This window comes from Coccomyxa subellipsoidea, assembly GCF_000258705.1.
Source record: "Coccomyxa subellipsoidea C-169, whole genome shotgun sequence".
NCBI lineage: Eukaryota > Viridiplantae > Chlorophyta > Trebouxiophyceae > Coccomyxaceae > Coccomyxa > Coccomyxa subellipsoidea.
This window is the reverse complement of record NW_005178018.1, coordinates 388,302-412,970: the sequence shown is the minus strand read 5'-3', so window position 1 is coordinate 412,970 and position 24,669 is coordinate 388,302. Positions and strand designations below refer to the sequence as shown.

Below are 24,669 nucleotides of genomic sequence, written 5' to 3'. Positions count from 1 at the left end.
TGTGAAGCATTAGGATATGTCCTCGATTGAGGAGCGGACTCCTCTCGTCTTGGATGAGAAAATGGAGATTCACTAAGAATTGCTTGCATGCAGGGCATCCATCGGGGTACATTGTGATACAACATTTCAAGCTATTCATTTGCATCTAGATCTGAGTGCGCGATAAGTGATCAGCTGCGGACAGTTTCTGGGTACTCTGTCACCGTGTGACGAGGTGACTACAGTAAACTGAATGGCAGTGAACTCTCAGTACAGTTGTGACTCTGTTGAGGGGCACTATCGATTGTGATCCTGTGCAGTCAGCAAGCAGCTATGAGAGGCAGAGATGCCAGCACAGCTGCCAGCTGCAGCAACAGTCTGGATGCAGCAAGCATGTCAGCAGGATGCGCTGGCAGCATGCGTGAAGGCCTTGCAGCACACGTTCTCCGCAGACTTAAAATCTGCTTCAGGCGGCTGGTGCGCTTGTTTGAGCGCGGACGGGGGGTCTGGCGCCCCCTTTTGGCGACGCTGCTTTTGGCGCTGCTGTTTGCCTCGCCGCTGATCTGGGCTGACCACCGCCACCACTTCCAAGGCAGCCGCCGTGCCGGCTACCGTTTCCTGTGCGCCTCCTCTATCCCTGTCATCATGAATCATGTTTAGACAAGTTATGCCTTCATTGACAGCAGTGTCCAAGGTTGATTTGACCATGGCTGCCCGCGCCTGAATATACCGTCGCCATCGCCCGGAAAATAATGGTGTGCAGACCGTCTCCAATAGGTGGTTAATAATGCTGCGCAGAGCGGCCCTTGACTGTATTTGAGAGAGAGGCCCCACGCTCAGTTGTACTTCTGTCAAGCGCACACTTTAGAAGATCCCAGAAGGCATGCGCAAAGAAGGCTCGTGTTTCATTACAGGGCGCGCTTCACGCACAACGCACATGGGCAGCCGATCTACAGCAGCGATACAGCAGCGGCGCTGGGGCGGCCCAAAAGAGCGCGCGCTGCGATTGTGGTATTAGCGCAAGACAGCGACTGCGATGGCGTGCTGCGGAGCATGGCGCACATGGAGGCCCGCTTCAACGCCAAGTTTGGCTACCCCTATGTCTTCCTCAACAACGAGCCCTTTGGCGCAGACTTCATCAACAGGTGGGCCTGCTGCGCTGTCTGCTTGTCGTGCGCTGGGTATAGTTTGCCAGGAGCTGTTTGGTCAGAACACTGACAGATCCAAGGGGCTCCCCATGGCCGCAGCGGAAGACTCCTGAATGCCTCTACCAGCATGGTTCTGGCAAAAACTGCATGAACAACTCGACAGCAGGGGGATTATCATGCCCGCAGGGGCATTGAGGTCCAGATGGCAAGGGCCAATCGATGTCCTGCGACACTTTGTAGCTTAAGGAGATGTCTGGACACCTTAGGACATCGGCAGCCACGGCGGCGCGAACGCTGCACGGTGAAATCCCCCCAGCGCATTGGGGCTACCCTGCCTTTGTCGACCCCGCGGCGGCTGCGGCGGCGCGGCGGGAGATGCGGCGGCGAGGGGTCCTGTACGGGGACAGGGAATCGTACCACCACATGTGCCGATACTACAGGCAAGCCTAGCTTGGAGCTGGTCACCAGTCAACATTGGGGTCAGTGCTTAAGTGCCGCAGATGCGTAGCGCTGGCTTCTAAATATAAAGTGCTACATGTGTTTGCAAGTTCAGGCACTGCAGGCATGATGCTCAAGTCTTGCGGCCATGTTTCTGACACCCTGTTTGTATGTCATGCATGGCGCTGACTGTGATGGTGTACAGTCCCAGTACCGTATGCAAGTTAACTTGGGGCCAGCTTTTATAACTCCACAGCATGTCTACTAAGGAGTGCCTGTGCTGCCTCGCAGCGGCTTCTTTCATTTTCATCCGCTGCTGCGCGAGTTTGATTTCTACTGGCGCATGGAGCCGGATGTGCACTACTACTGCGACCTGGACTATGACCCCTTCCTCTACATGCAGGTGAGCGCATGCGAACCCAGAACGTACTTTCCTGGCATGTTATTCTTACATACACTTATGCTGCCACGCATGCCGCTGATTTTCGATTATCAGGCTGGGCAAGGAGAAACCTGTGCCTAAGTTTGCATTCTGAAGTTTATACCATATAAAGTTCAAAATTTTTCCAGAATTAACACAACTTTGGAGGGAGTGCATGCGTAATGGCTCAAATAGACTCAGCTTCTCTTTTCTGTTCTTTGCCCAGGAAAAGAGCATCAAATACGGCTTTGTGATCACAATAGAGGAGCTGGCTGCCACAATTCCTTCCCTCTGGGCCACAACACAGGCCTTCATCGACGCGCACCCCGGCTCAATTCCAGCCGCAAACCTGCTAGACTTTGTGCGTGCCCCAAACGGCGAGTACAATCTTTGCCATTTCTGGTGAGCACCCACTGGCACTCTCTTTCTGCTTGTCAGCATCCTAGGGCACCAGCGCCTGAGTCCAGGACCATTCCAATGCTTCCAGTGATCAGTAGTGAGCCTGATTCTTACATTGAACGAAAGTTTGACACGGCAATACTCTGTAGCAGGACTACTAAAAGTATTAATCGTGTCCAGCAGGCCTTGTTGTTGAGCATGTAATCAAAGAGCGAATACAGATAACTTGGCATGCGTGCAGGTCCAATTTTGAGCTAGGAGACCTGAATTTCTTCCGGTCCAAGGTCTACATGAGCTACTTTGACTACCTTGACAGGTGAAGCTTGCTGCTCAAGGCTCTACAATTCTCTAATCAAGCTCAGAGTAGAGCATCAATCCTTTTAGACGATTGGTGTATGTTCACAAGCTAAAGTGGAGGCTGATAGCTTGTCCCTAAATTCTGCCTTCTGGATTGCAGGACCGGTGGCTTTTTCTTTGAGCGGTGGGGGGATGCGCCAGTGCACTCCCTGGCGGCGGCCATGTTCCTGAACAGCACAGAGGTACACCTATGTCACACATAATCATTCACCGTGTCCTCGTGGATTCCACAAAAACCTGTTCATACCAACATTTTCGAGATCCTGAGCGCTTGTCTGGCTGTCTGGCATTGCCTGCTCACAGTGTGCGTCGCCCCAGAGACAAGTAGGTGCATGAGCTGCATTCCAATGACAACCTGCTCCTGCTTGGCGCCCTATGATGCACTCAATGGTAGCTCTGCTGCACTGGCTGCAGGCTTACAGCCAGTGTACTGCAGAGACCTAAGAAAGACATCTTTGCCTGATAAAAAATTTCTGGCCTTGCTGCAGGTGCATTTTTTCCAGGACATCGGGTACCGCCACAACAGCTACAAGCACTGCCCGGCCGTGCGGCGCAACAACTGCGCATGCGATGCAGTGGAGGCAGTCGCATTCCACAGCCCCTCCTTTGGAGTCTGCCACCGGCGCTGGGAGGACTTCCTGGCCAAGGAGGCAGCCGCCCGACCGCCCAACAGCACAGATCTGAAGCGGAGCCAGCCGCGAATTCCAGTGTGGCGATCGGGATAATCAGATTGGGGCAGGCTCTTGTGCAGACCTGAAGCAAAGCCAGTCGCGAGTGCCAGTATGGCAATCAGGATAGTCAGATTGGAGCATGCTCTTCACCGGGCAGCATTGCAGGATTGGAGCAGAGCCAGCCGCGGATTGCAGTGTGGCACTCGGATCAGTCGGATGGGAGCATGCTCTTGACCGGCAGATGCGCAGACATGGTGCAGAGCCAGGCATGGGTCGCAGTATGGCAGTCAGGGTGACTAAGCCTTGGCAAGGGTGAAACGGTGGTTCTGGGCTGGTTGGTTGCGGAATAGGTTCAATACCAGATGCTGGCAATCTGACCCCGCACTGATTGTTTGCATGCCACATTCCTCTGAGGCATCATTACTTGACAGTTCACGTGAGATCAGGCCAGACTGTTCATGTCTGTTCGGGGGCAAACCTGACAAGTGCCACAAGTTCCTGGGGGTGTCTGCAGTGTGCAATTGCTGTCTTTTTGATACTGTCGAGCGCAGTCGAGTACGCAAGCATTTCATGTGGGCATATGGCCATCTGAGGAAGCCCTGCGTGACATTCTCAAAGGAGGACAAAGGAATTAAACAGCACATCAGCGCTGCTAGCATTGTGATCTGCTGGCCTGGCTCCTGTTGTACCCTGCATATTATTATTATTATTATTACATGCCCAAAGCCAGAGGCCATGGGGCATACACGCAGGGCGTCTGCAGCCATATTTCTGCTTTGAATCACAATGATGAGGTTGCTGCTGATTCCAGCATTCTTATCCGTGATCTGTTGGGCATTTGCCTTCTGCCCATTTAGGCATGTCAGCTGAATTCCATGATTTTTTATCCGTGCATGTGGACATTTCTGGCATGAATTTGTTGGGAAGCATTGGGCCTTCTAATGCTCTGTTGGCTCTTGGAGTGTGTAGACATGTGATGATGCAGAACAATACCTGCTGCTGCCGCATCGTACCTTTTCCACTAGATTGAGTCATTGGGGCTTTATATTGCTGCTGTAAGACCTGCTGTGTACTCCACAAGAACCAGGGATTCTTAGGCAATTGTGCAGAGTGGCCATTTTGAGTTAACAAATGCTTTGCTGATCCTTGCACAACTTGCTGCCATGGCCCTCTTTTGGTCACTTGGGCCCAAGCTTCAAAAGAAGCCAAGTGTCAGCATGATGAAACATGTACGTGTCAAAGAGAGCCTTGTATTGTCTCGCCAATATTTTGACTTCATGGCACTTGGGGGCAGTCTTCAAAAGACAGCCCAACATTCCAAGGCAGTGCCACCGGTGCCACCTGCGGTGATATTGCACAAAATGGCACATCCTTTCCTTGCAGGTAATCAGTTTATATATATTTTGTGTTGACGGTTAGAAAGAGTGCCGAAACACATCAGCTGCGCTTGCATCCTCCCATCGTACTAAACGCTTTAAATGGAGCTTAGAAACCACGAAACTGTGACAACACAAGTGTCTGCCAGGTATGCAAATTCAAGGCTGCCATCTCCGCAGCTCCCCAGGCAACTCTGACTCATCGTCCGCCAACACTGCGCGCGCAATGAGGCGGCCCAGCCATGCATGGTACACAAGGCCTCGCGCGCCTAATCCGGCAACCACCCACCACTTCCGCCCGGCTTCTAGCTTCCCTGCCAGCGGAAGCGACCCCTGCGCGCTCCGCGGGGGCAGCGCCCTCACGCCAGACCTCACCCCAACCATCTCCCACCTACGCAAATAACCACAATGCTGAGAAACCTTTTTTCTCCTTCAGTGTCCAGCACACTTGTAGGAGGATCCACTGGAAGACCATGAGAGTCACTCTGCTTGTGCAGCTCCTGCCTGGAGTATTTGATTTCCATGCGTTGACCTTGTAAGAGCGAAATACGGACAGCTGCGTCAAAATCATGGCCACGCAAGGCGCTCAAAGGAATGCTCCTCTTCTAGGTCCTATTTGTTTTCATTTGCGCAGGTCCAAAGATAATGGACACGAGCCCAAGGTGATCGTCGCATCTTTCAATCGCAAAGATAACAGCATTGCACACCTAGCGGCTGGCGGCCAGGCCCCAGCTGCGCGCGGCACGAGCTCGGCAGCAGCGGCCGTGACTTCATCGGGGTCGCTGACTGCTCGCCCGCACTCCTCCAGAGCCTGCTGGCTGCTCAGCCCGTAGCGCTTGGTCGCTCCCACCACCAAATGACAGCGCCACTGTGTGTAGCAAAAGCAAATATCCTGAGTTACCCCGGTACACATGTATTCCTCTGGACCATCACGCTCCAATTGACCTCTAAGTGGGGAGACCTATCAAACGTGCAGACTCTTCGCCGTCTAGTCTCTTGACGGCAAGACACTTGGCATGACATCAAGCGGCAGTTTCTCTCTTTTACATTTCTGACTCGGATACAGGAGACAATGTTTCCCTTTGTTGCCTTACCTGTGCTGCAAGGTAGGTCGAGCCCAGTAGGCTAGGACCATCGTACGTGCTGCAGCCATCCACTGCTGCTGAGCCCCCTGGAGTGGAAGCTTCCACTGGGACGCTCGCTGTATCAGCGCGTGGTGGCGCCAGGTCCAGCGTGTAGCCCTGACACAGCTCCATTGGAAGCTTGTCCCCTGACCAACCCCAACATTCCCCTTTCAGGAATCAGCTCACATTCATGCTGTGAGTGCCACAAGCTGCTGCAGTGTAGTGTGCCCATGTTTGCTAAATGCGGTCATCCGCTCAAGGAGAGCCGCGCACATAAGATAAGGCTGCAGGCGCACCGATCTCAGGAAGGGTGCCGGCTGCTGCGCCGGCGGCGACAATGACTGCTGTGTAGTGGCCATGCACCTCTTCCAGGGCATGCAGGGAGGCCACCTTCTCCCCGACCAACCTGCACTGGCCCCCGCGGCTCCTGGCCGTCTCCTCACATGCCCCCCACAAAGCCCTAACACAATGCACAAGATCCATTGTTCAACTTTACTAATTGTTGAACAGCTGGTCGTCATTCAATCGTCCCAGTACAATGTCCCAGTACAATGTGCTATGGAGACATAGATAGCAAACCCTCTGTAAATCGCGTCCTCTGGTGGAGACACTTGCTGCCAATGCATCAGAGGTGTCGAAGATGTGTCTGACAAGGGAAATGGCATAGATGGATGCTGGAGGCGATGTGATGACAAATTTGGGGCAAACATCTACCTGAGGTAACGCTCTGGGTGGACCACGTGGCTGCCCTCGATCCACAGCGCTGCGCTGCTTTCCAGGTCTCGCCCCACTGCCGCCCGCAGCGCTTCTTCAGGCAACCCCGGCAGCGCAGCAGCCGCAGCATCCACCCCTACCGCTCGCACCGACGCCCCTTGCGCAACCTCGCTTTCCGCCCCTCTCATCCCCACGTCAATCTGTGCGTCATCACCCCTGCCGCTGCTGCTGTTGTCGTCTTCTGGAGTGTTTGTGCGCTCGAAAGAAGAAGAGGGAATGCCGCGGATTTGCGCCGGCAGCCGCAAAAAAGCTGCCGCCTGCCGCGCGTCGGCCGCCGGCCGCAGGAACGGCTGCGCCCAGCTGATCTGCCCTTTTCCTGCGCCGCAATCCACCCCGGTCTCCCGGCCCGATCCACCCTCTTCGGCTTGCTCCAAACATGTACTGCTTCCAGATGGCAAACCGCTGTCTGTATGAGATGTGCTGGGTGGCTCGGAGTCAGCGTAATCTTTATGGGCGTCTGGCGCGCGGTGGCGGGACTCTGTGGGATTTATTTCGCTGCTCTGCTGCTGCAACATGCGCTCTCGGTGTGCGTTTGCCACTGCCAGCAGCTCCAACGCTGCTCCCATGGCCTCCTCCCCATGCCACAGCAGCTGAGCACAAGAAAGCCACTTCAACACGAGTTACCCACAATCCCAACCTGGCCTGCAGTCATCATCAATGACTCCCAACTGCACTGGTCGGTCTTACATGCCTCTTAAAGGAAAGAATCCTTTCTAAACATTGCAAATTCCAGAGCACATCATGGATGGACTGGTGGTGGGAAAGATAGCGCACCTTGCCCTTGGGTGAGAAGGGGTGCAGCAGGCCGGCAGCTGCACCAGAGGCGCCGCCGGCCAGGCCAGCGCCGTCGAACAGGTGCACATCCACAGGCCGTGGGCTGGTGAGTGCGAGCAGGTGCCAGGCAGCTGCCACGCCAGCAAAGCCCCCGCCCACTATGGCGTACCTCGGCCGCCCTGTGAGTCATCATCAATCACCGCCTATGCTGTTCGGGCATACGCGCATGCTGGCCGCACATGTGTGGAGCCGGCAGTGCAACAGAAAAACCAGGGAAAATATACCATATTAGCCTCAGAAGATTTTGTTACAAGCAGGAAACAGGTATGAATACAGGCTGAGGCAGCTCAGCAGCGTTGACAATACTGTAGGAGTCTGCAACATTATCTTGGTGTTTCAATAAAGCTCACCATAACACAACAATGAGGTCCCCACTGATATGCCTCTGTGTCTTGATCTTCCTGTACCAACAAGAGCTCCAACAATCCTGTATACCATAAGTTCTGACCACATGTCCGCCCTAGTCTGTGGCTGATTTGGGCTTCTCCAGGTCGCGCAGAAGCAGGAGGCCAGCGAAGCCAAAAATGAACGTCAGCAGAGTCCAGTACACTGATGCGCCCACGGCGTAGCCTCTCTTGACACATATTCCTAGCGCCACGCTGGCCTCCCCCACATGCACAGCAGCTGCCACTGCTGCTATGGTGCGCGCAGTGGCATTGTCTCCGACAACGCCATACAGTAAAGCTCTCAGGGGAGATGGTAAGAGTGAGTCGTTGAGGGCCAAAATGCACAGCTGCCCCAGGCCAAAGGCGATTGCGGCGGCCAGCAAAGGGTTGGGAAAGCGGAGAGGGTAGCCTGTCGATTTCGCAGGTGCCATTGCGCCTGGAACACCAGACAGGGCCCTCTTCAGACACCGCCCCATCAGTTGGGAGTTCTAGAGTGGGCTCGCATCTGTTCTACCCTTTGGAATATTTGCAGCCTGATGCTGGTTAGTACAGGGGAACTGATACGCTTCCATGTGCCTATCTGGTTGGGAATTTGCCTGGAGCCGCAGGCAAACCACATCTTGATGGGGCCAAATTATACCTTTGATCCAGCCCAAAGGTCACAGGCCACTCAGCTGAATTTTGGGACCAGTGGTGATCTGTATAGAGGATTTATACCGATGAGGATGGATTATCTCTCTAGAAGTCGGGTGAGTACTTGAGATCTACCTTCGTCAGTGCCTCCCGATGCTTCTGTTATGATGAGTCTCCTGTTGCTAGCAAGGAAAGGTACGAGTGATAAGCCCTTCGATGTCGAGAGACGTGAAAGACGGCAGCGTGGTGCGAGGGTGCCCTGTTTGGACCGCTGGATCGCCAGATACCTGGCAGCAGTACAACAATGAGAATCAGAAAATACGCTGCATTGACGCTTCACAGATGCCCTTGGATCGAATTTAAAAGAAGAATAGGCGAATTGTAGATGCGCAGAGGAATCAGCTGGATGCCAACCATCACGATAACCGGCATGGGGATTCAATAACCACTGGACAACAAGCAGGATACTTCAAGACAAGCAGGACCTACCTGAAGCCAAGAGAAATTTGCATCGCCCTGTCCAAGTCCACAATGTCTTGGATCTCAAAGTAATCTGTCAGGAAAGGTTGTCATGCATGCGCAAGTCCAACATCACAAGGGTCAACCCTAAAAGGGCAACCCTCCACATGCTAGGCACGCTGTCAGCTTTAGGATTATCGGAAAGTAGGATGATAATTTGTGCAATAAAGATAAAAGCAAGAGATGAGTAGTGTGGCAGTCACGGTGAGAGAGGTTGAAGGTGGCACTATATTACGGACTTGTCTGTGACTTAGGCTATTCTTCTCATCATCTGGCGTGTCCCCTTAGCGTGCATGCTTAAAGAACAGTACTGCATCCAATGCTTGCAAGAATAAGCAAGTTATGTAGCAATCTCACGTTACATCGATCTTGGCCCACAGCTTTCTTTCCAATTTCTTGACCCCAGAGTAGCTCAACACGGTACACTTGCTGTGCTCCGATTGGAATCCATCCTGGCTCAAGACAGACTGGGGGTAGGGAAGCAAGCCCTGGAGGAGTGAAGGTATGGACCATTTTCCCATCTGTCTGACCCCCAATGGCTTACCTTGAACCCAACGTGCCTCTCCAATCCTGGCAACAGTACTGAAGCCTATGGTCTCGATAGCATGTCTTTCCGATGCCCCTTCTGCGGTGCACATCTGCCCATCTGTATTGCTGAAATTGTTTGTGTGTGCACAGAATTCGCATCAGACCTTGCCTGGCCCGATGGAGGTTTCAGGCTCAGGCACCTCCAGGAGCAGGAGATGCCTGACACTTCCAAGCGCAGGAACTGGGAACGATGGCTATGACAACGAGAACAATGATCTGATATTGAATGTGGATGACATCCTGGTGATGAAGGAAAGAAGGTGTGTTGCACAGCTGCTTATTTTGTGCCTATGAGGAGTTCCAATCTTTGTTGCGCTGCAAGCCTTCAGGTGCATGCTCGTGTCCTCCGATACGGTGGAACAGGAGTAAAATGGGATAGTTCTTGAGCTACGATCCTTGCTGGGCACAGATACATTGTCAGGGATATGCTGGGCCAAGGCACCTTCGGGCAGGTCGTGCGATGCTTTCGAGAGGACACCCGTGAAGAAGTGGCTGTCAAGGTCATCAAAAATCAGACGGCCTTCTATCATCAGGTGAGTGAGGCCTCCGTCAGTGGGTCTGAGCACGTCCGCGCCTGATCGGTTCGAGCCTATTTTTCCCGACATCCGTGTCGGAGAGGCCTCCTCCGTGACTCTGGCGAATGGATCCTTTAACAAGCGATGGTATTTGTATTGGAACGCAGGCTCGTGTCGAGGTTGGCGTCCTGCAGTTTCTGAACACCCGGGGAGATCCAGAGAACAGGCATCACATTGTGAGAATGCGTGATTTCTTCGTCTTCCGCAATCATCTCTGCCTGGTTTTCGAGCTCCTAAGTGTCAATCTCTACGAGCTCGTCAAGCACAACCAGTTCAGGGGCCTGTCTATGAATCTGCTGCGCGTCTTCATCTCCCAGGTACTCACTCCCCTGCTCCTTCCTGCTGTGGATCCATTCTCCTGCCACCTGCACTCTTTCTCTATCAATGCACATTCTTTGTCACGATTTTCCATGCTTCTTGCAGCACCTTGCCCTGCACACTGGTGCCCATTGGTCTCCAAACACTTCTGTCCGAACAAGCAGGTGCAAGCAAGGCAGCCTCGCAGCTGTGTTGCACAGGCCAATGTCAAGAAGTGCACATGGTCTTTGGTTTCGTGACAACACTGCCCCCAGCATCAATTGTGCCATGTGCACATCAACTTTGATTTTGTAGTGACACCGCTCTCAGTATCAACGGTGCCCTGTGCAGATCCTGGATGCGCTGTCGGTGTTGCATGAGTGCAACATCATCCACTGCGACCTCAAGCCGGAGAACGTGCTGCTCAAGGGGCTCGACTCGGGCGAGATCAAGGTCATCGACTTTGGCTCCGCCTGCTTCGAGAACCGCACCATGTACTCCTACATCCAGTCGCGCTTCTATCGCTCCCCCGAGGTGTGCGCCACGCATCACACCCCCTTGCAATGCCTTCTTTACTGCGTTCTATGTCTCAGTGAGGGACCCGAATTTGACACTTTTTTCTGCTACCTCAACAACCATCCCGTACCTGCAGTAGCAAATGCAATAGCAGCAATCATGCGCTGGCTCTTTGCTTTCTCAGTATTTTAGCCCAGAGCGAGGTGCCCACTCCTGCTCAACATGAGCTCCACCATGCAACCGGCTCTTCCACTCGTTTGGGATGTCCTGCAGCATCTGCACCACCATCCACCAGTCATTCTGCAAAGCTGAATTCTTTTTATAACTAGTTGATACAGGATTTCTATAACTAGTTGATATCAAATTAAATGGACCAATATCTGCAGGTGCTGCTGGGCTACCCGTACGACGTGGCGATCGACATGTGGTCGCTGGGCTGCATGGCAGCAGAGCTCTACCTGGGCCTCCCGCTCTTTCCGGGCGCCTCGGAGCATGACCTGCTGGTGCGCATTGTGGAGATGCTGGGGATGCCTCCGCCGCACGTGCTGGCGCGCGCGACGCACCTGCGCAAGTACTTCAAGCGCGAGGAGGAGCTGCTGTCCGTTGGGGGCGTCCCCATGCGCCACCAGAAGTACAGGGTGCGCCGTGCTGACAACTCATCGTGACCAAATAGGAGTCAGCTGTGAAAAAAATAGGGACTGAGCGCTATAACATTGAAATAGGCCTCGGAAAGCAACAAGTCAAGCATTTTATGGGCACTATATATGTTATCCGTGTTGTGGAGGCCGTCTCATGGGTGCTGAAAGGGGATGGGCTGCTGTGCTCGGGCTGTGTCGCTTGCATTGCCGCAGATGCTTCACCTGTGGTGCAACATCAGTGCCGGTCTTGAAGCATTGGGCTCATCAACGTCTGTGAGATCCTTGTTGTGCAAAGTTTTATTAAAATATGAACCTTGAGTCTGACACCAACACGTGTGGGGGCCGCAGCTGCGGACGCAGGCTGAGTTTGAGGCGATGCACGGCGTGAAGGCGCCGGCGGGCAAGCGCTACTTCCAGCACACGAAGCTGCCGGACATCATTGGCGCGTACCCCTTCCGCTCGGGGCTGTCCGAGGTGCAGCTGGCCCACGAGACCGAGCGCCGCGAGGCTTTCCTCGACTTCCTCATGGGGGTCCTGGTGCGTTCCACCTATTTTTCAGGGTCCAGGGGTAAAATAACAGGTCATATAGAGCGCGTTCCATGGGAGGTAGAGGTCGCTCAACCAAACTCTGCGTGCCTAAGAGCCAGCAAGGCCTGACAGAAGCAGATGGAACAGGGTGACTGCATGTGGCTTTCATTTGAGAGGAACTCAGCAGAAGGGCTGATTATTTTTTGGGATATACTTCACGGCTTGGGAAATCTGTCCTCAGAATCTCAACCTTCCTGTGGATTTCTTTTTTAGCCTTGTTAACGGCACATGCTCTATCCCAGACCATGCCTAGCTGTTTCAACCGCGACATTCTACCGAGTCTGAATGCCTGATATGTTTTGGCCCGTACATACAGGAGCTCGATCCGGAGGTGCGCTGGAGCCCGCAGCAGGCGCAGCAGCACCCCTTCCTTACGGGCGCGCGCTTCACAGGCCCCTTCCAGCCGCCGCCGCGCATGCAAATGCGCACGCGGCCGGCCGCGGCGCCGCAGCGGCTGCCGGACGGCCAGGCCGCTCTGTCCCCCTACAACTCCGCGCTGTACCAGTCGCCGGTCGCCGCCATGCTCGCCACGTCGCCCGAGTTCCATGCGCAGGCGCACGCCGCCGCCATGGCCGCCGTACAGGTGCGTGCGCCCGCTTCATGCAATGATTTAAATTGTTTTGTGAACACGCACGGCGAAGTCTTTGCTTGTTTTTTTAGGTGAATAATAGTTTGGATTGGTGCGCTGTTCGGGCCACTGTTTGGGTCGCATAAGTTGTATTTTGTGAGTGCGAGCGCTTGGTTGAGGGCTACTGTGACCTTGGAAGTAAGTTGTCTGGCGTGAAAGAGTGTAAAATGGCGGAACTAGAAGAAGCGTCCAGGGTTGACTGGCTTGTGTGCGGTTGTTACAGGCGCACTTCAGTCCTCGGGGAGCTGGCGCGCTGGGGGCGAGCCTGGGCACGTCGCAGCAACAGAACTCGTTTGAACCCGCCATTGCTGCAGCAAACGTCCTCGCCGCTGCGCAGTACGGCAGCAGCCAGCAGGTCTGCTCACCTCCTCTTTACTTTGTGCCCTGCACCATTCTTTTAGATATGACCGAACACCTGAGACACTTGTAAGCCGATATGTGAACAAGAACAGGCAGCTGAGATGCTCTTGATTGAGTGACCAAGAACAGGCAGCTGAGATGCCATCCTTGAATCGTATTCTCCGCGCTCCAGAAGGCAGAGACAACATGTGTGGTGCAGTGCATTGCTGGGAAGATGCTGTTAGCCATTTAAACCAAATTTTTATAGTCAAGTTTCCTGTTATTTGTGCAGGGGCAGAACGGTCTGCAGCAGCACACACCGACGAGTGGTCGCTCGCAGCAGTCGCAGCGGCAGCACAGCGGGGCGGTGCAGATCCAGCACCAGGCGCTGCAGGGGATGCAGTTCGGCTCCTTTGACCCCATGTATGCCAGCGGCAATCGCAGCTCCACTCAGGTGCAGTGCTCATCCTCCCTTTGCACGGCCCCAATCATTTGACCGCGCATCACACCGTGAAGCTTGGCAGGAGGCCTTCTGAATGCAGTCCTTTTCCTCTTGACAAGCATGCCATGCAGTGTGTTGGGCTAATTGCTGGCCTGCAGAAGGCTTTGGATGTATAAAAGCAATGCCAGTTATTTTTTGTGTTGTTGTGACTGGTTGCTTGCTCTTCTGCAGACGGACACTCCTTATGGGACGCCCTACGGCTCCTTCAGCTCGATGAGCAGCATGCAGACGCCGCCGCACTCGCTCAGCGGTTACTCACCCATGACTCACCTTGCCGGCCTGCCCAGCTCCTACCACAGCACGCCCGGCCGCTCCGGCGGCCCTGCCAGCTCCATGCAGGTGTCACATCCCCTTCCTCTATCCTTGCACCTGCCCTGCATTTGCTCCATTCAAGATACCAAGGAGTTCTTGATGAGGCCAGCGACTCCTGTAGTCTTTTACGGGATGATGTGCAAGTCACCAAATGCCTGTTTTGGTCAAACGGCGAACTTCATGTTGTATCTGATCACAGAAGGAATAATACATGCAAGCTAATAACAATGACTGAGGATGTCGTTGTGGTAACAGCAGGGCACGCCGATGGCGACGTCATACAACAGCTACTCGTACCTGGCGGCAGCTGCCGCGGCAGCTTCCGCGCAGCACTCGCAGCAGCAGCCCGTGGTGGGCTCGCTGGAGGCCCTACGCGCGAATGCCGTGTGGAACATGCCTCACGGGCCGGCCTTCCACAACGGGCAGCCCAACGCCGCCTACCTCGGCACCTCCCATGCCCGGTGCGAAGCCGAGCACACCTGCTCCCCTCTACTGCTTATAGTTGTTTTCCAAGTGCCGAAGACTGCTGGTCCAGAATGGTGCATTTTTATGCCCAGCAAAAATGCTGTTGCTGCTCGACTTTTGCCAATGGCAGCGTTAGGCACCCTGCATTCATGCAGCATTTCGGCAGGTTTGTGCAATTTAGGACTGTTATACCGAAGCTCTGGCAATCACCGGTGAGTTTCTGAGGAAGCCTGAGGTCAGGATTCCGTGAGTTGCGTGGTCGGCATGGAGGTGCACGGTGTGTGGTGGTTCATGCGTCGGTAAGTTCTATGTGATGGCCCAGAATCTGCGCATGTGAGATGGTGCACCCAGTTCCTGGCATCTCAATCCATATTGTTTGTAGTGCGCAACGCAGTGAGGGTGGGATATCTGTGCAGGCTGGGTACTGGTGCGTTTGGAGACGGCATGGGCAGCCTTCAAGACGCAGACCAGAACGGCTCTCAGCAGCAGCAGTCAGACCAGCGCGCCAGCTTAGGCGCAGCAGTAAGCTCAGCAGGCCTCGCAGCCTGCTCGCTGGGCGGCTACGCAGGGAACGCCATTGCAGACCCTCTCTTGCAGCAGCGTTCGCCTGGCCTCGACCCGCAGCAGCAGAACTGGCAGTCCTTCACACAGTCCCTGCAGCAGTGTGCAGCACAACAGCAACAGCAGCAACAGCAGCCTAGGCACAGCATGCCCGCAGCTGCAGACCTTCCCTCAGAAGTGGACCAGCTCCTCTCCCAAATGCAGCAGCAACAGCAACGGCATCAGCAGCGGCAGGAGGGGGTGGAGGAACAGGGGCAGCCAAGTCAGACGGCGGGAGGCATTGCACCTGCAGAGGCGCGGCAGCCTCAGGCGCCTAAAGAGGCGTCCACTCGGCGGGTGCTGACCTACCAGGAGCACCTGCGTGAAGAGGAGCTCAAGGCTCAGCTGGCCGAGCGCACCGGTGAGGCATTCGTGCTTACTTATACTTGAATTTGAGATTTTAAGTTTGAAGAGTAGATAAAAAAAAGAGTAGGCAAGTAGAGACAGAAGATTAGGAAGGATGAAACAATATTATTAGGAGGAATAAGACACTTTTTCCTTTTCTAAGTACACAGAGGGCACATGCGCGCTTTGCATACAATGGAAGTACACCATTGCTGTGTGGTGGAAGGAGCTTGCGCATGTCGTCGGTGCGCCTGAAAAGATGAACAAGACTGTCCCATTGGCTGAGGAAAGGAGCAGTCATATCGCCACCACTCCAATGCATCTATGCATCAATTTCTAGGAGCAATCAAGATTTCGGACGTGGCGCACTTCACAATTGGGTTGTATTCTGCAGCCCCCATAGGGTGCTTTTTAAGGCTCCTGGTGACGTGCCAGGTGGCGACGCGGCGGAGGGCAGCGGGCGGCCTGTTCAGACGCAGAGCACGAGCGACGGGGGCATGCCCTCCTCCTCTGAGGGCCGCGCCAATATTTCGCGCACGCAGTCCCAGGACGTCGGCCCCACGCCCAGCGACTGGGACCCAAGCTACAGGTATGTCATTAACGCATGTCCCTCCTGTTATCAAGGGTGTGTATTGATCTGTGGCACTCAGGCGGAGTGACACGTCTTGGGCTCCAGTTACCGCATATGACACCTTGAAGAATCCAGGGCGGAAGCCGCTAGCAATAGTGTCACCAAGGATGCATGCAAGCTGAGACTTCTCATGATGCGGCCTTGGTGATATCGGTTGCTGCAGGCTTGAACCCTGCGATCTAGAAGGCGTTGTGAAAAGATTCAGGGAGCTGTTGCTGACTGTCAGCGAGACACTTTGAAATATCTTGTTGTGTTGAAGATCAAGTCATGTTGTGTCTCCCCGCAGCGATGACCTGCTCCTCAGTGATGACACGCTGTGGGGCGGATTCCCGGACGGCCGGCCGCGGCAGACCGCGAGTCGCGCGCTGCTGCACCGCTTTGCCGAGACGGCCGAGCCGGCGGCTGCGCGGCAACTGCCGCCGTCGGCGGCGCTGGCGGCCGCCCAGCACCTGCCGGGCAGCTACGCTGACTCGCTGACGTCGCCGGTGCAGCCGTCGCCGCAGGGCCCCTATGACACGCATTGGCTGCGCTGCAATGGGGAGGTCCGGCACGCCACTGGAGATGTGCCCCTCTCGGTGCGCATATTTCCCTTGACACGTTCCTTGCAGCCCAAAGGAGACTAATATGCGGATTCCTGCTCCGCAATCGTGCTGCTGCAGTGCTTTGCATGGATCCATGTTTTGCTTAGATGGCATCATTACCCTGGGTGTAAAGGTGGTAGAAACCTGATATGAGCAGCAAATACTGGTCAGGGGCAGCTTTTGAAGGTACTGGCCATGCCAGGAAAGTAGCCATACAGAGCAGTTCTAACTCTATGTTGAACTCTAAATTTTACATGTGCTGGTGCATGTGGGGGCAGATGCTACCAGGCTCGCTGATACCTAAGGCCCCCTACACGAGCATCGGTTTCGCGCCCGGCAAAGGGGCCGGCTGAAAATGAGCCATAGCATGCACAAATTATGCCTAGTTCTCCTGGGTCTTCTCTGCTGTGGCTTGCTGCCCTAGTGGCCCTGGAAGGGACACCAAAACCCTACCAGGCTTGGTGCACCTCTGCATTGTCCTGGGAGCCTGTGTACTCAGGATGATGCAGCCTCTTTGGCTAAGCTGCGGTCATTTGTGCTCCCAGTGTGATCCTGGGTGTCTTGCAGCATTTCAATGCAGTCTGAGAGCTGGCTTCACTCAAGTGAGCGGCCTTGAATGGCAGCGGTTGCAGAAAGCCCAGGAGGCCCCTTGTGGGCTGCCTTGATATTTTGCGGGGCTCTGCAAGCTGCGGCAGATGCCTCCCAAACATTCATTATGCACTGACTGGCTGTGCATCAAGAACAGGAAGTCTATAGCAGTTCACAGCTGTGTGATAGTGTGCATGGAACAGCAGTATGCCCTGACAAAGGGCTGGTTAGTGTCCGTAGCTTTGTGAGAGGTGTGTAGATAGAATGTGTGCATGTGTGTGAGTGTGAGTATGCGTGGTCTTGCGAGCGGTGAACAGTTCCATTGTTGCAAACAATTAGTTTGGCTCCTGGGCCTCTTGAGCAAAATGAGCTCATTAGGATAACATGCTGGGTTCACGAAGCATTTGACGGTTGCAATTGGAGGTTTCTAGTTCAACATGAGGGCAGTCCCTGGGTAAACTTGCAATTGCCGTTATCATGTCCACTGCTAGTTTTGTGCTGCAATGCAAATGCCTGCATTAAGCTGAGATAGCCATGGCTGCCCCTGCTGATGGGGTGGGCCCACATGCACAGTCTTGCTGGTGGCAGGAAACATGTCAAATGAGCCAGGCATGCTTGAAGCATGGCGGCCAAGAACTCAGGCCATTCAATGTTCAGGCTTGACTTGGCATTGGGTTGAAAGCCAGCTTTGTTGCTGAGTTGTGATCACGATCCCTGGCAAAATGATTGGGAGATGTGCCAATGAGAAAGCCCTCATATATGCTATATAGGCTCGGCGTGTAACTGCTTCAAAGCAAATTTATGAAACTTTGAAAGGCAGCACCCCAGCTCAGTTCCCCTCCACGCCAGATTTGAGTTTTGATACCATGCCATCTATGTTTCTGTCTCAACCTATCCCCATGCAATCGTGTCTCTCTATCGTCACCATGTAGTGCTCTAGAGTGCACACAAGATCTGCTGGTTGCTAAACTCCTGTAGAATGCACACTTCAGCAATTTCAACACGTCATGTGATGCATACGCACAAACACCAATTTGAGTGAGGGTGGGCAGGATGACAGCGCTGTGTGGGAGCAGGTGTCATAGGTCGGTCAGTGTTCCTTTACAATATTGAACCCATTGTGCTAGCCGCAGAACAAGAATACTGCCATGACTGGCATCTCAAGTCAGTTCACTGTCTGCAGCGCTGTCTGTATTGTGTCATGCTGATTCCAGTGCCAATACAGCACCAAGCACAGGCTCAATCCTGTTGGCACTTATAGACTGCCCATAGAATACAGAGAGAGAAGACCCCAAGACCCTTCTCAAAATTATATACATTGAAAGACACACCCATGCAACTTGCAAAGAAGGATGAACAAGGATAGGTTGATAAAACATCAACGCACAGCGCAACCACTAGTTCGCACAAAACCGGCACATCTCGACATGGGTCTTTTGGTGCTGACCCACCTAAGTTTGTACAATATCACTGACAGGATCACCAATCCGAGCATATGCTACACTCGCGATGCACTCACAGAGTAAAAGCTATAAAGGCATTTTGCCTTGTAACATATCAATCAGGCTCAAATGACGGCATCTCATGTGTTGGCAGTAAAGCCGCCTGTTGGAGAGTCAAAATTGGGCAGTCAGCCGAGTATCTCAAGGTCTGCATCTGAGGCAGCTTCGCACAAATAACACACTGCGGCCAAAGCGGCAAGCACATCCATGTCAGAGTCCCACTGGGACTCTTTGTTTCTGGCGGCAACCGCCGCAGACAATAAACGCATCCGTTAGTGTGTGTCTGCTCAGTACTGCTTTGCTGTACACCTAAACTACACCCGGGGCCTCGCTCGCCAGGCTCATATACACTCCTCAAAGGTACAAGACGGGGAGCCGCTGCTCTTGGATGAGTTGCGGCACCTCGCTGAAAATTTGCATTGCATTGTCCTGGATGTTGTGTCCGTGGTGATGTACAGCCTGAAGTCTTGAAGCACCTCGGCAGCGCAGCATCAGCTCTTTTCCTGCACAAGCCACCAGCAATTCAATTAGCCACGTAACAAAGGAAAGTTGCTGCAACCTTCTCCACTACCGCCACACTCACACCGCAGACACTTGTGTTCTGGGCAGTGGAGGCACGTCGTCTTCGTCATTGCACATTGTCCACTTGCAAGGCAGCCTTTTCATTCATCTCTGGGCTCACTCTGCCTACATGCCCACACTGCTCACTCTCTCGTATCAGGCAAGGAGTGTCCCTGCATGTCTATGCTTCTCACTACCTGATCTCAGTCAGGGAGCGTGCCTACACCTCTCTTCCACTCTTCAATCCAAGGCAGAGAGTGGGCAGTGCAGTGCAGCACCTGGCGCGCAGTGCTCCAGCCGCTCAGGCGTGGGCCGGCGGGCTCATGCAGGACTTGCTCTGGAAGCCGACCGAGCGTTCAGGGGCGTTTTTGGGAGCGCAGCGGCCGATGGTTGACGCGATGGGATTGGCGCTGCGTACCGGCGGGCTGCAGCCGAATGTGAGGCAGCGCGAGCTCTCCCTCTGCGCCAGGATCTGCCGGATTTCCACCATGCAGTCCACGTTGCTGGGGGCCTCTGGTGCGGGGCTCCGCTGCTGGTCATCCCTGCAGGATCCCCAAGACTTGGTCAGATCTTCCGCAATTGGATCCATCCTGCTGCTGTGGCGATGCAGTGCACAGAACACCCCAATCAAGCGGCTTCAGGTGAGCCTTTCAGAGTGTGCAGCTGAGTGGAAGCTTCTCAGGAGCATGTGGCCGATGTGAAGTCTTCCGTGTGGGACCACGGTGTGATCAGCCAGGTGCAATGTTCTTTTACGGCTCCAAAAGAGCAGACTTTGTGCAATCGAACCCCGCCGTGGACAGGGGCCTGGACCTTCCAAAAACTGGTGCTTTGCCCCTAAGGACAAGGTTGGCGGGATGGTACGAACGTGAGCACCGGCTCCCTCGATGGACAGTAGAGAAAGACCCAAACTATGCCACTGGGAAAAAACAAAGCTCATGGAAAGTCTGGGTGAGTCAGGCTGCGGAAGTCCTGCGACTGCGCCCTAGGAATCAGAAGAACCCAAGTATCGACGTTCTGGTCACTGAATTGCCACCAAAAGTGGCTCAAGCCTCCAGAAATATTCCTCACCTCTTTTGTTGCTTGCGTGCGATAGGTGCTGGAGTGGCATCTGGTAGGGACCTCGACTCTTTGACCGCAAGACACGAGGAAGTCATAGTCTCCGGCGGTGGCTCATTTGTGCGGAGCGCGTGTGAAAGTAGCCCTTTAGCCAGTCTAGCATGACCTGCTTCAAGTCCTACTCCCATGCCGCGCCAAGCTTGTCAGACTTTACCAAGTCCGCTGTCGGAAACCCAGCTGGCGTTTTGTCTGACCAGCTTGTCACAACCCGCTCCCTGGCTGTCACCCTATGTCTCCCCCGGAATATGTCGTAGGTATGTTAAAAAACACCATACCGTTGACAGGAATTCTGGTCTGTATTCAGGATTCTTCTTTCCTGGTCGTAGCATTTCGGGTCCCCGCATTACCCTGCGGCCGCCGCACCGACCCTACTAAAGCATACCGGGGGAACCTAGTGAACAGCCGAGGCGTAGCTAGCTAGTGGCCCTGTGAATGCAAAGTTCCCATCTAAAATTTGGACAGCTACCTTCAACCTGATTTTGAGAAAGACTCTGTCGTTCCTGCTACACGTACTACTTCAACCGAATATTGGATGTACTATATGTAGTCTGCGACATCTTGTCGGCATAAAATTCCCCTGAAGTTTGCCTCTTTGGAGATCAACGAGCGATTGAACATCTAACACTCTTTGAGGAATGAGCGCCTTGTATCAGTGGGTATCGCATTCTGTCCTTGGTGCACTGCCTGCTGGTGGTGACACATGCGCTCACAAAGTTTTGGCTCGACGTGTTGTACTAAGAGGGGACGGGGAAGTGGAAGAGAAGGTAACAGCGAGCTTTCATTGTGCGCTCCATATGGATGCAAAACATATCCTGGTGGTACAGGACAGACCAAAGTTTCCAGTGAACATGGGATTCCAAGAATATCTCTATCATAAGGAAAGAAAATTGTTCGCAGGTCCCGCTGGTGATCTCATTTCAGCTCGGCCTGCTGCACGCCACCTGGCTGGGCCAGCAGCTGGCTCGCACCTCCTTGCTTCGCTGGTACCTTCGATGGACATCTGCCAATTTGGGCGTCAAGTACGACTCCCCAGACAGCCGTGCCATGATTCCCCGCTTCATTGAGGTATTACTCGGTGGTACAGAGCTTTTAAACAATTTGAAGATTGGATGAGCCATTTGCATTGTTCTTAGCTGAGGGGTGCTTTAGTTGAACTTGTTGTACAGGTTTGACTGCGCATTGATTGGGCAGTCATGCGCAAAAGCTTGCCGACCTCACGTATATGGGTCTCCAGACAGCGGTGCATGTGGTAATTCAGGAATACGGCGTGGACACTTCAGAGATAGAGGGTTCCCTCAACGACTACAGGTCGCTGAATGAATTCTTTGCTCGGCGCCTGAGGCCAGGAGCGAGACCCATCGACTCGCCGGGGTATGCTCCATATTTCCTGCATTCAAAATGCTCGCTAACGGAGTCTGGCCAAGTCTATGTCGATCAAAAGACCCTGCCTTGCACCAGTTGCAACCTGGAGATCATATTGAGCAGCCGATACACACACCCCTCATAGTTGTCCCTGATCGAGCATAATGGGGGGCAAGGGAGACAGATGAACTGGTGCTTGTGGTTGTTGAAGCTGCAATCCCAAGATGTAAGCTCATGAAAACATGTTTAGAACGGCCAGCCCGGAAGGAATTCATGACCCAGAGAGTAGTACATAGTAAATCTGTGGCCTTGGGTGCCTGTCAGCCAGATCTGATAATAGCTGATAATGGTACAGGGATGCGAGGCATGCAGTGCAGCCGGCAGACGCGCGGCTGCATGTGTTTGAGAGCGCGAGTGAGGCGACGCGGATCTGGATCAAGGGAGAGGGCTTCACGGTGGGGAAGCTGGTCGGAAGGCAGCTGGCCAAACGCTTGGATCTGCAAGGCTGCAGCCTTGTCATCTCTAGGTGCACGACGGTGCCTGCACTTGTGTCACATTGCGCGCCATTTGCAGTTCATCTTTTGCGGCCCTGTCACACGGATGGACACTGCTGTGGCATTTTGCGCATCTGGCCTTGAGTTGCCATTCCAGCACCAAATCTAGAATCAGGCGTGAACACCCTTCCATTGTTGATTTCAGGCAAGGTCTGAGAGTCATCTCACGTTTCTTGGGGGCCAAGGTGTTTGCCCATAGGGCATTTCTGGGGTTCTATGGCCACCGACTCAAGATATCACATCAGTCCCACACACTCATGTTTGATTGCATGTTTAAAAGGGCATCGCAGAATGGTACTGAGTCAGTACCACTGACCCTGCCTGACTTGGATATTTGCCTGAGCAGGCTAGCACCGCAGGATTACCACCGCTTTCACTCCCCGGTCAGCGGCACACTGCGCAGCTTTGAGGGCTCCGGCTCAGAGCTATACAGCGTCAAGGTGTGGCTTGTACTGAAACTCTGCACTATACACAAACCGCAGACTTTCTCCACAGCGAAACATGTTGTCGAAACCTGCTGCATTGCCTCATGCATGTGACCTTTTGTACCTGTACTTCTGTGCTGCACTGGCTCTTCAACACTCCTGTCATAGCGCTGCTTCCCTGCATGCATGCCAAGCATTGTGCAGCCAATGTCAGCCCTTCCACTGAGGACATCCTGCCATGCTTGAAATTCACAGTGCATGGCAGATTACAAACTCAGATCAGATGGTCTCCATGACATTCATGGAACTTCCATGGATTACCAGTGGCGGCGTAAGCTGCACGTTCTCACCTCACCCATTGTTGACCCCTTTGACTTTTTGGTGCTGTGCAGCCGGTGGCTGTGCGCAGCAGCATAGATGTGTTTGGGGAGAACAAGCGGCTAGTGGTGGAGATTGGGTCGGCCGAGTTTGGCAGCGTGGTGTACGTCATCATTGCAGCCGTGCAAGTTGGCTCCATCACCATGACCACCAAGGAGGGCCAGCAAGTCACCAAGGTATGCAGCTCCTGAGTGAACGATTCCAATTGTTGAGCTGTAGTCAATGTATTCAGTCTGGTCATCTTGTGTGGTCAATATGTAAGGTGCCTGATTCACGCGGCCGGCGTGGTTTCTTACAGGTGCAGTGTATGGATCAGAGTCTTTTAGCAAGAGCGCACAAAGTGTAGCTTTGGTGCATGTCGAGCTGATGGTTTAATGCAGAACTGATGGGCGGACGAGCCGTCCAGGGCGCTATTAGTTGAGGTGTTCCTATGGTGTGTTATCAGATCTTCTCCAAGCTATTTGACAGTGATGATGTGCATGGTGCGCACAGGGTCAGGAGCTGGGCTACTTCAGCTATGGTGGATCCACGGTCATCACAGTGTTCCAGCGGGGAGCAATAAAGTACGACGCAGACCTGCAAGCCAACAGCCGGAAGGCCACAGAAACACTGGTGCACATGGGCTCCTCCCTGGGCGTTGCCACTGGGAAATGAGCATGCTGTGGTACAGTACTGGCCTTCATAGCATTTGGAAAGCTCATCAAGATAGGTGTACGGCATTTTGGCGCGAATTTGTTCTACGAGCATTGACAGCTCCTGGACATCGCCAGTCGCAGAGGCGTTGTGCAGCTGTGCAGTAGTGCATTATTGAAGTCAAAATTGGTGCTAGAGCACTAAACACAAATATTAATACGAGGAACATTCGTGCAGAGTTTTCTGTAGTACGCATGATGCGTAACGCATCTGAAAAGCCGAGGCTGATCCATCTGTCTGTCAAGGGGGTCCGTGATGAAGAAGCTGGAGGAAGCAAGCCATGTGCACAGTTCAAAATTTTCCCGGCTCTTTGGTTGATGCAAAATATTTTCATTGCTTTGGAACTTTGAAGTCTGCATCCCTCTTTCTGTCATCACCGCTTGTGTTCCACAAATTCTTACATTAGGCAAATCTGAGTTCGAATTCAAACATGCTCAAAAGGCGTTCAGCCGTAGCTGGACTGGGTCTTGGTCATCTCCCTTTCACTGTGCAAGGCAGTGCTGCCCTGCAGTGACTGCCAGTGTCACAGTGCGGCTTCACTAGGTGCTTATGAGAGTCTTTCGACTAAATGACCGAGTTGATTCACTGCTTCGAAGCAGTACTGCCATTGCACGTCGAGCCATCATGGCCAGCATGATGCACGCACTGCACAATGCATTCCAGACGGAGCTGCCCACTAAGTGTCCCAAGCTGAGCACCAATTGGTGATTCTGCATGTGCTGCACTGACGATATCACAAATGCTTTAATGGGACCACCCTCCATATACTGCCAGCTTTGGGGTATCTTGATCTTAACATTGTTGATCTGACCAAGCCATGCAGCTG

At 53.7% G+C, this 24,669-nt stretch overlaps 6 protein-coding genes across 6 annotated transcripts; 3 read left to right on the top strand and 3 right to left on the bottom strand.

The window, feature by feature from the left end:
- Positions 1-969: 969 nt before the first annotated feature.
- On the top strand, positions 970-3,467 carry COCSUDRAFT_20862 (Mnt1 protein; the record flags this gene model as incomplete). The annotated part of the gene is made up of 7 exons (XM_005642750.1): positions 970-1,124; positions 1,394-1,552; positions 1,857-1,968; positions 2,213-2,388; positions 2,627-2,701; positions 2,843-2,924; positions 3,231-3,467. Coding segments are annotated over 7 exons (996 nt in total), but the record flags the coding sequence as incomplete, so codon positions are not given.
- A 1,407-nt stretch (positions 3,468-4,874) lies between these two features.
- Positions 4,875-7,959, bottom strand: COCSUDRAFT_68359 (FAD dependent oxidoreductase; the record flags this gene model as incomplete). Its single annotated transcript, XM_005642749.1, has 7 exons — positions 4,875-5,180; positions 5,497-5,657; positions 5,884-6,059; positions 6,210-6,373; positions 6,628-7,277; positions 7,462-7,640; positions 7,929-7,959. 7 exons carry the CDS (start codon positions 7,957-7,959, stop codon positions 4,949-4,951), a joined length of 1,593 nt encoding a protein of 530 aa, XP_005642806.1. The 3' UTR covers positions 4,875-4,948.
- Positions 7,960-7,981: 22 nt separating this feature from the next.
- Positions 7,982-8,338, bottom strand: COCSUDRAFT_60454 (hypothetical protein; the record flags this gene model as incomplete). Its single annotated transcript, XM_005642748.1, has 1 exon — positions 7,982-8,338. The coding sequence occupies one exon, from the start codon at positions 8,336-8,338 to the stop codon at positions 7,982-7,984; it is 357 nt and encodes a 118-aa protein (XP_005642805.1).
- A 1,459-nt stretch (positions 8,339-9,797) lies between these two features.
- COCSUDRAFT_10317 (kinase-like protein) lies at positions 9,798-12,667 on the top strand (the record flags this gene model as incomplete). The annotated part of the gene is made up of 7 exons (XM_005642747.1): positions 9,798-9,907; positions 10,057-10,180; positions 10,330-10,539; positions 10,871-11,053; positions 11,422-11,673; positions 12,022-12,210; positions 12,578-12,667. Coding segments are annotated over 7 exons (1,158 nt in total), but the record flags the coding sequence as incomplete, so codon positions are not given.
- A 5,667-nt stretch (positions 12,668-18,334) lies between these two features.
- Positions 18,335-20,709, bottom strand: COCSUDRAFT_34584 (hypothetical protein). The gene is made up of 3 exons (XM_005642746.1): positions 20,384-20,709; positions 19,594-19,857; positions 18,335-19,257 (listed from the first exon to the last, which is right to left on the bottom strand). The coding sequence occupies exon 2, from the start codon at positions 19,803-19,805 to the stop codon at positions 19,617-19,619; it is 189 nt and encodes a 62-aa protein (XP_005642803.1). The 5' UTR covers positions 19,806-19,857; positions 20,384-20,709; the 3' UTR covers positions 18,335-19,257; positions 19,594-19,616.
- Positions 20,710-21,653: 944 nt separating this feature from the next.
- On the top strand, positions 21,654-23,804 carry COCSUDRAFT_38700 (phosphatidylserine decarboxylase like protein; the record flags this gene model as incomplete). The annotated part of the gene is made up of 5 exons (XM_005642745.1): positions 21,654-21,802; positions 22,149-22,319; positions 22,694-22,787; positions 23,165-23,326; positions 23,643-23,804. 5 exons carry the CDS (start codon positions 21,654-21,656, stop codon positions 23,802-23,804), a joined length of 738 nt encoding a protein of 245 aa, XP_005642802.1.
- Between the last annotated feature and the right edge of the window lie 865 nt (positions 23,805-24,669).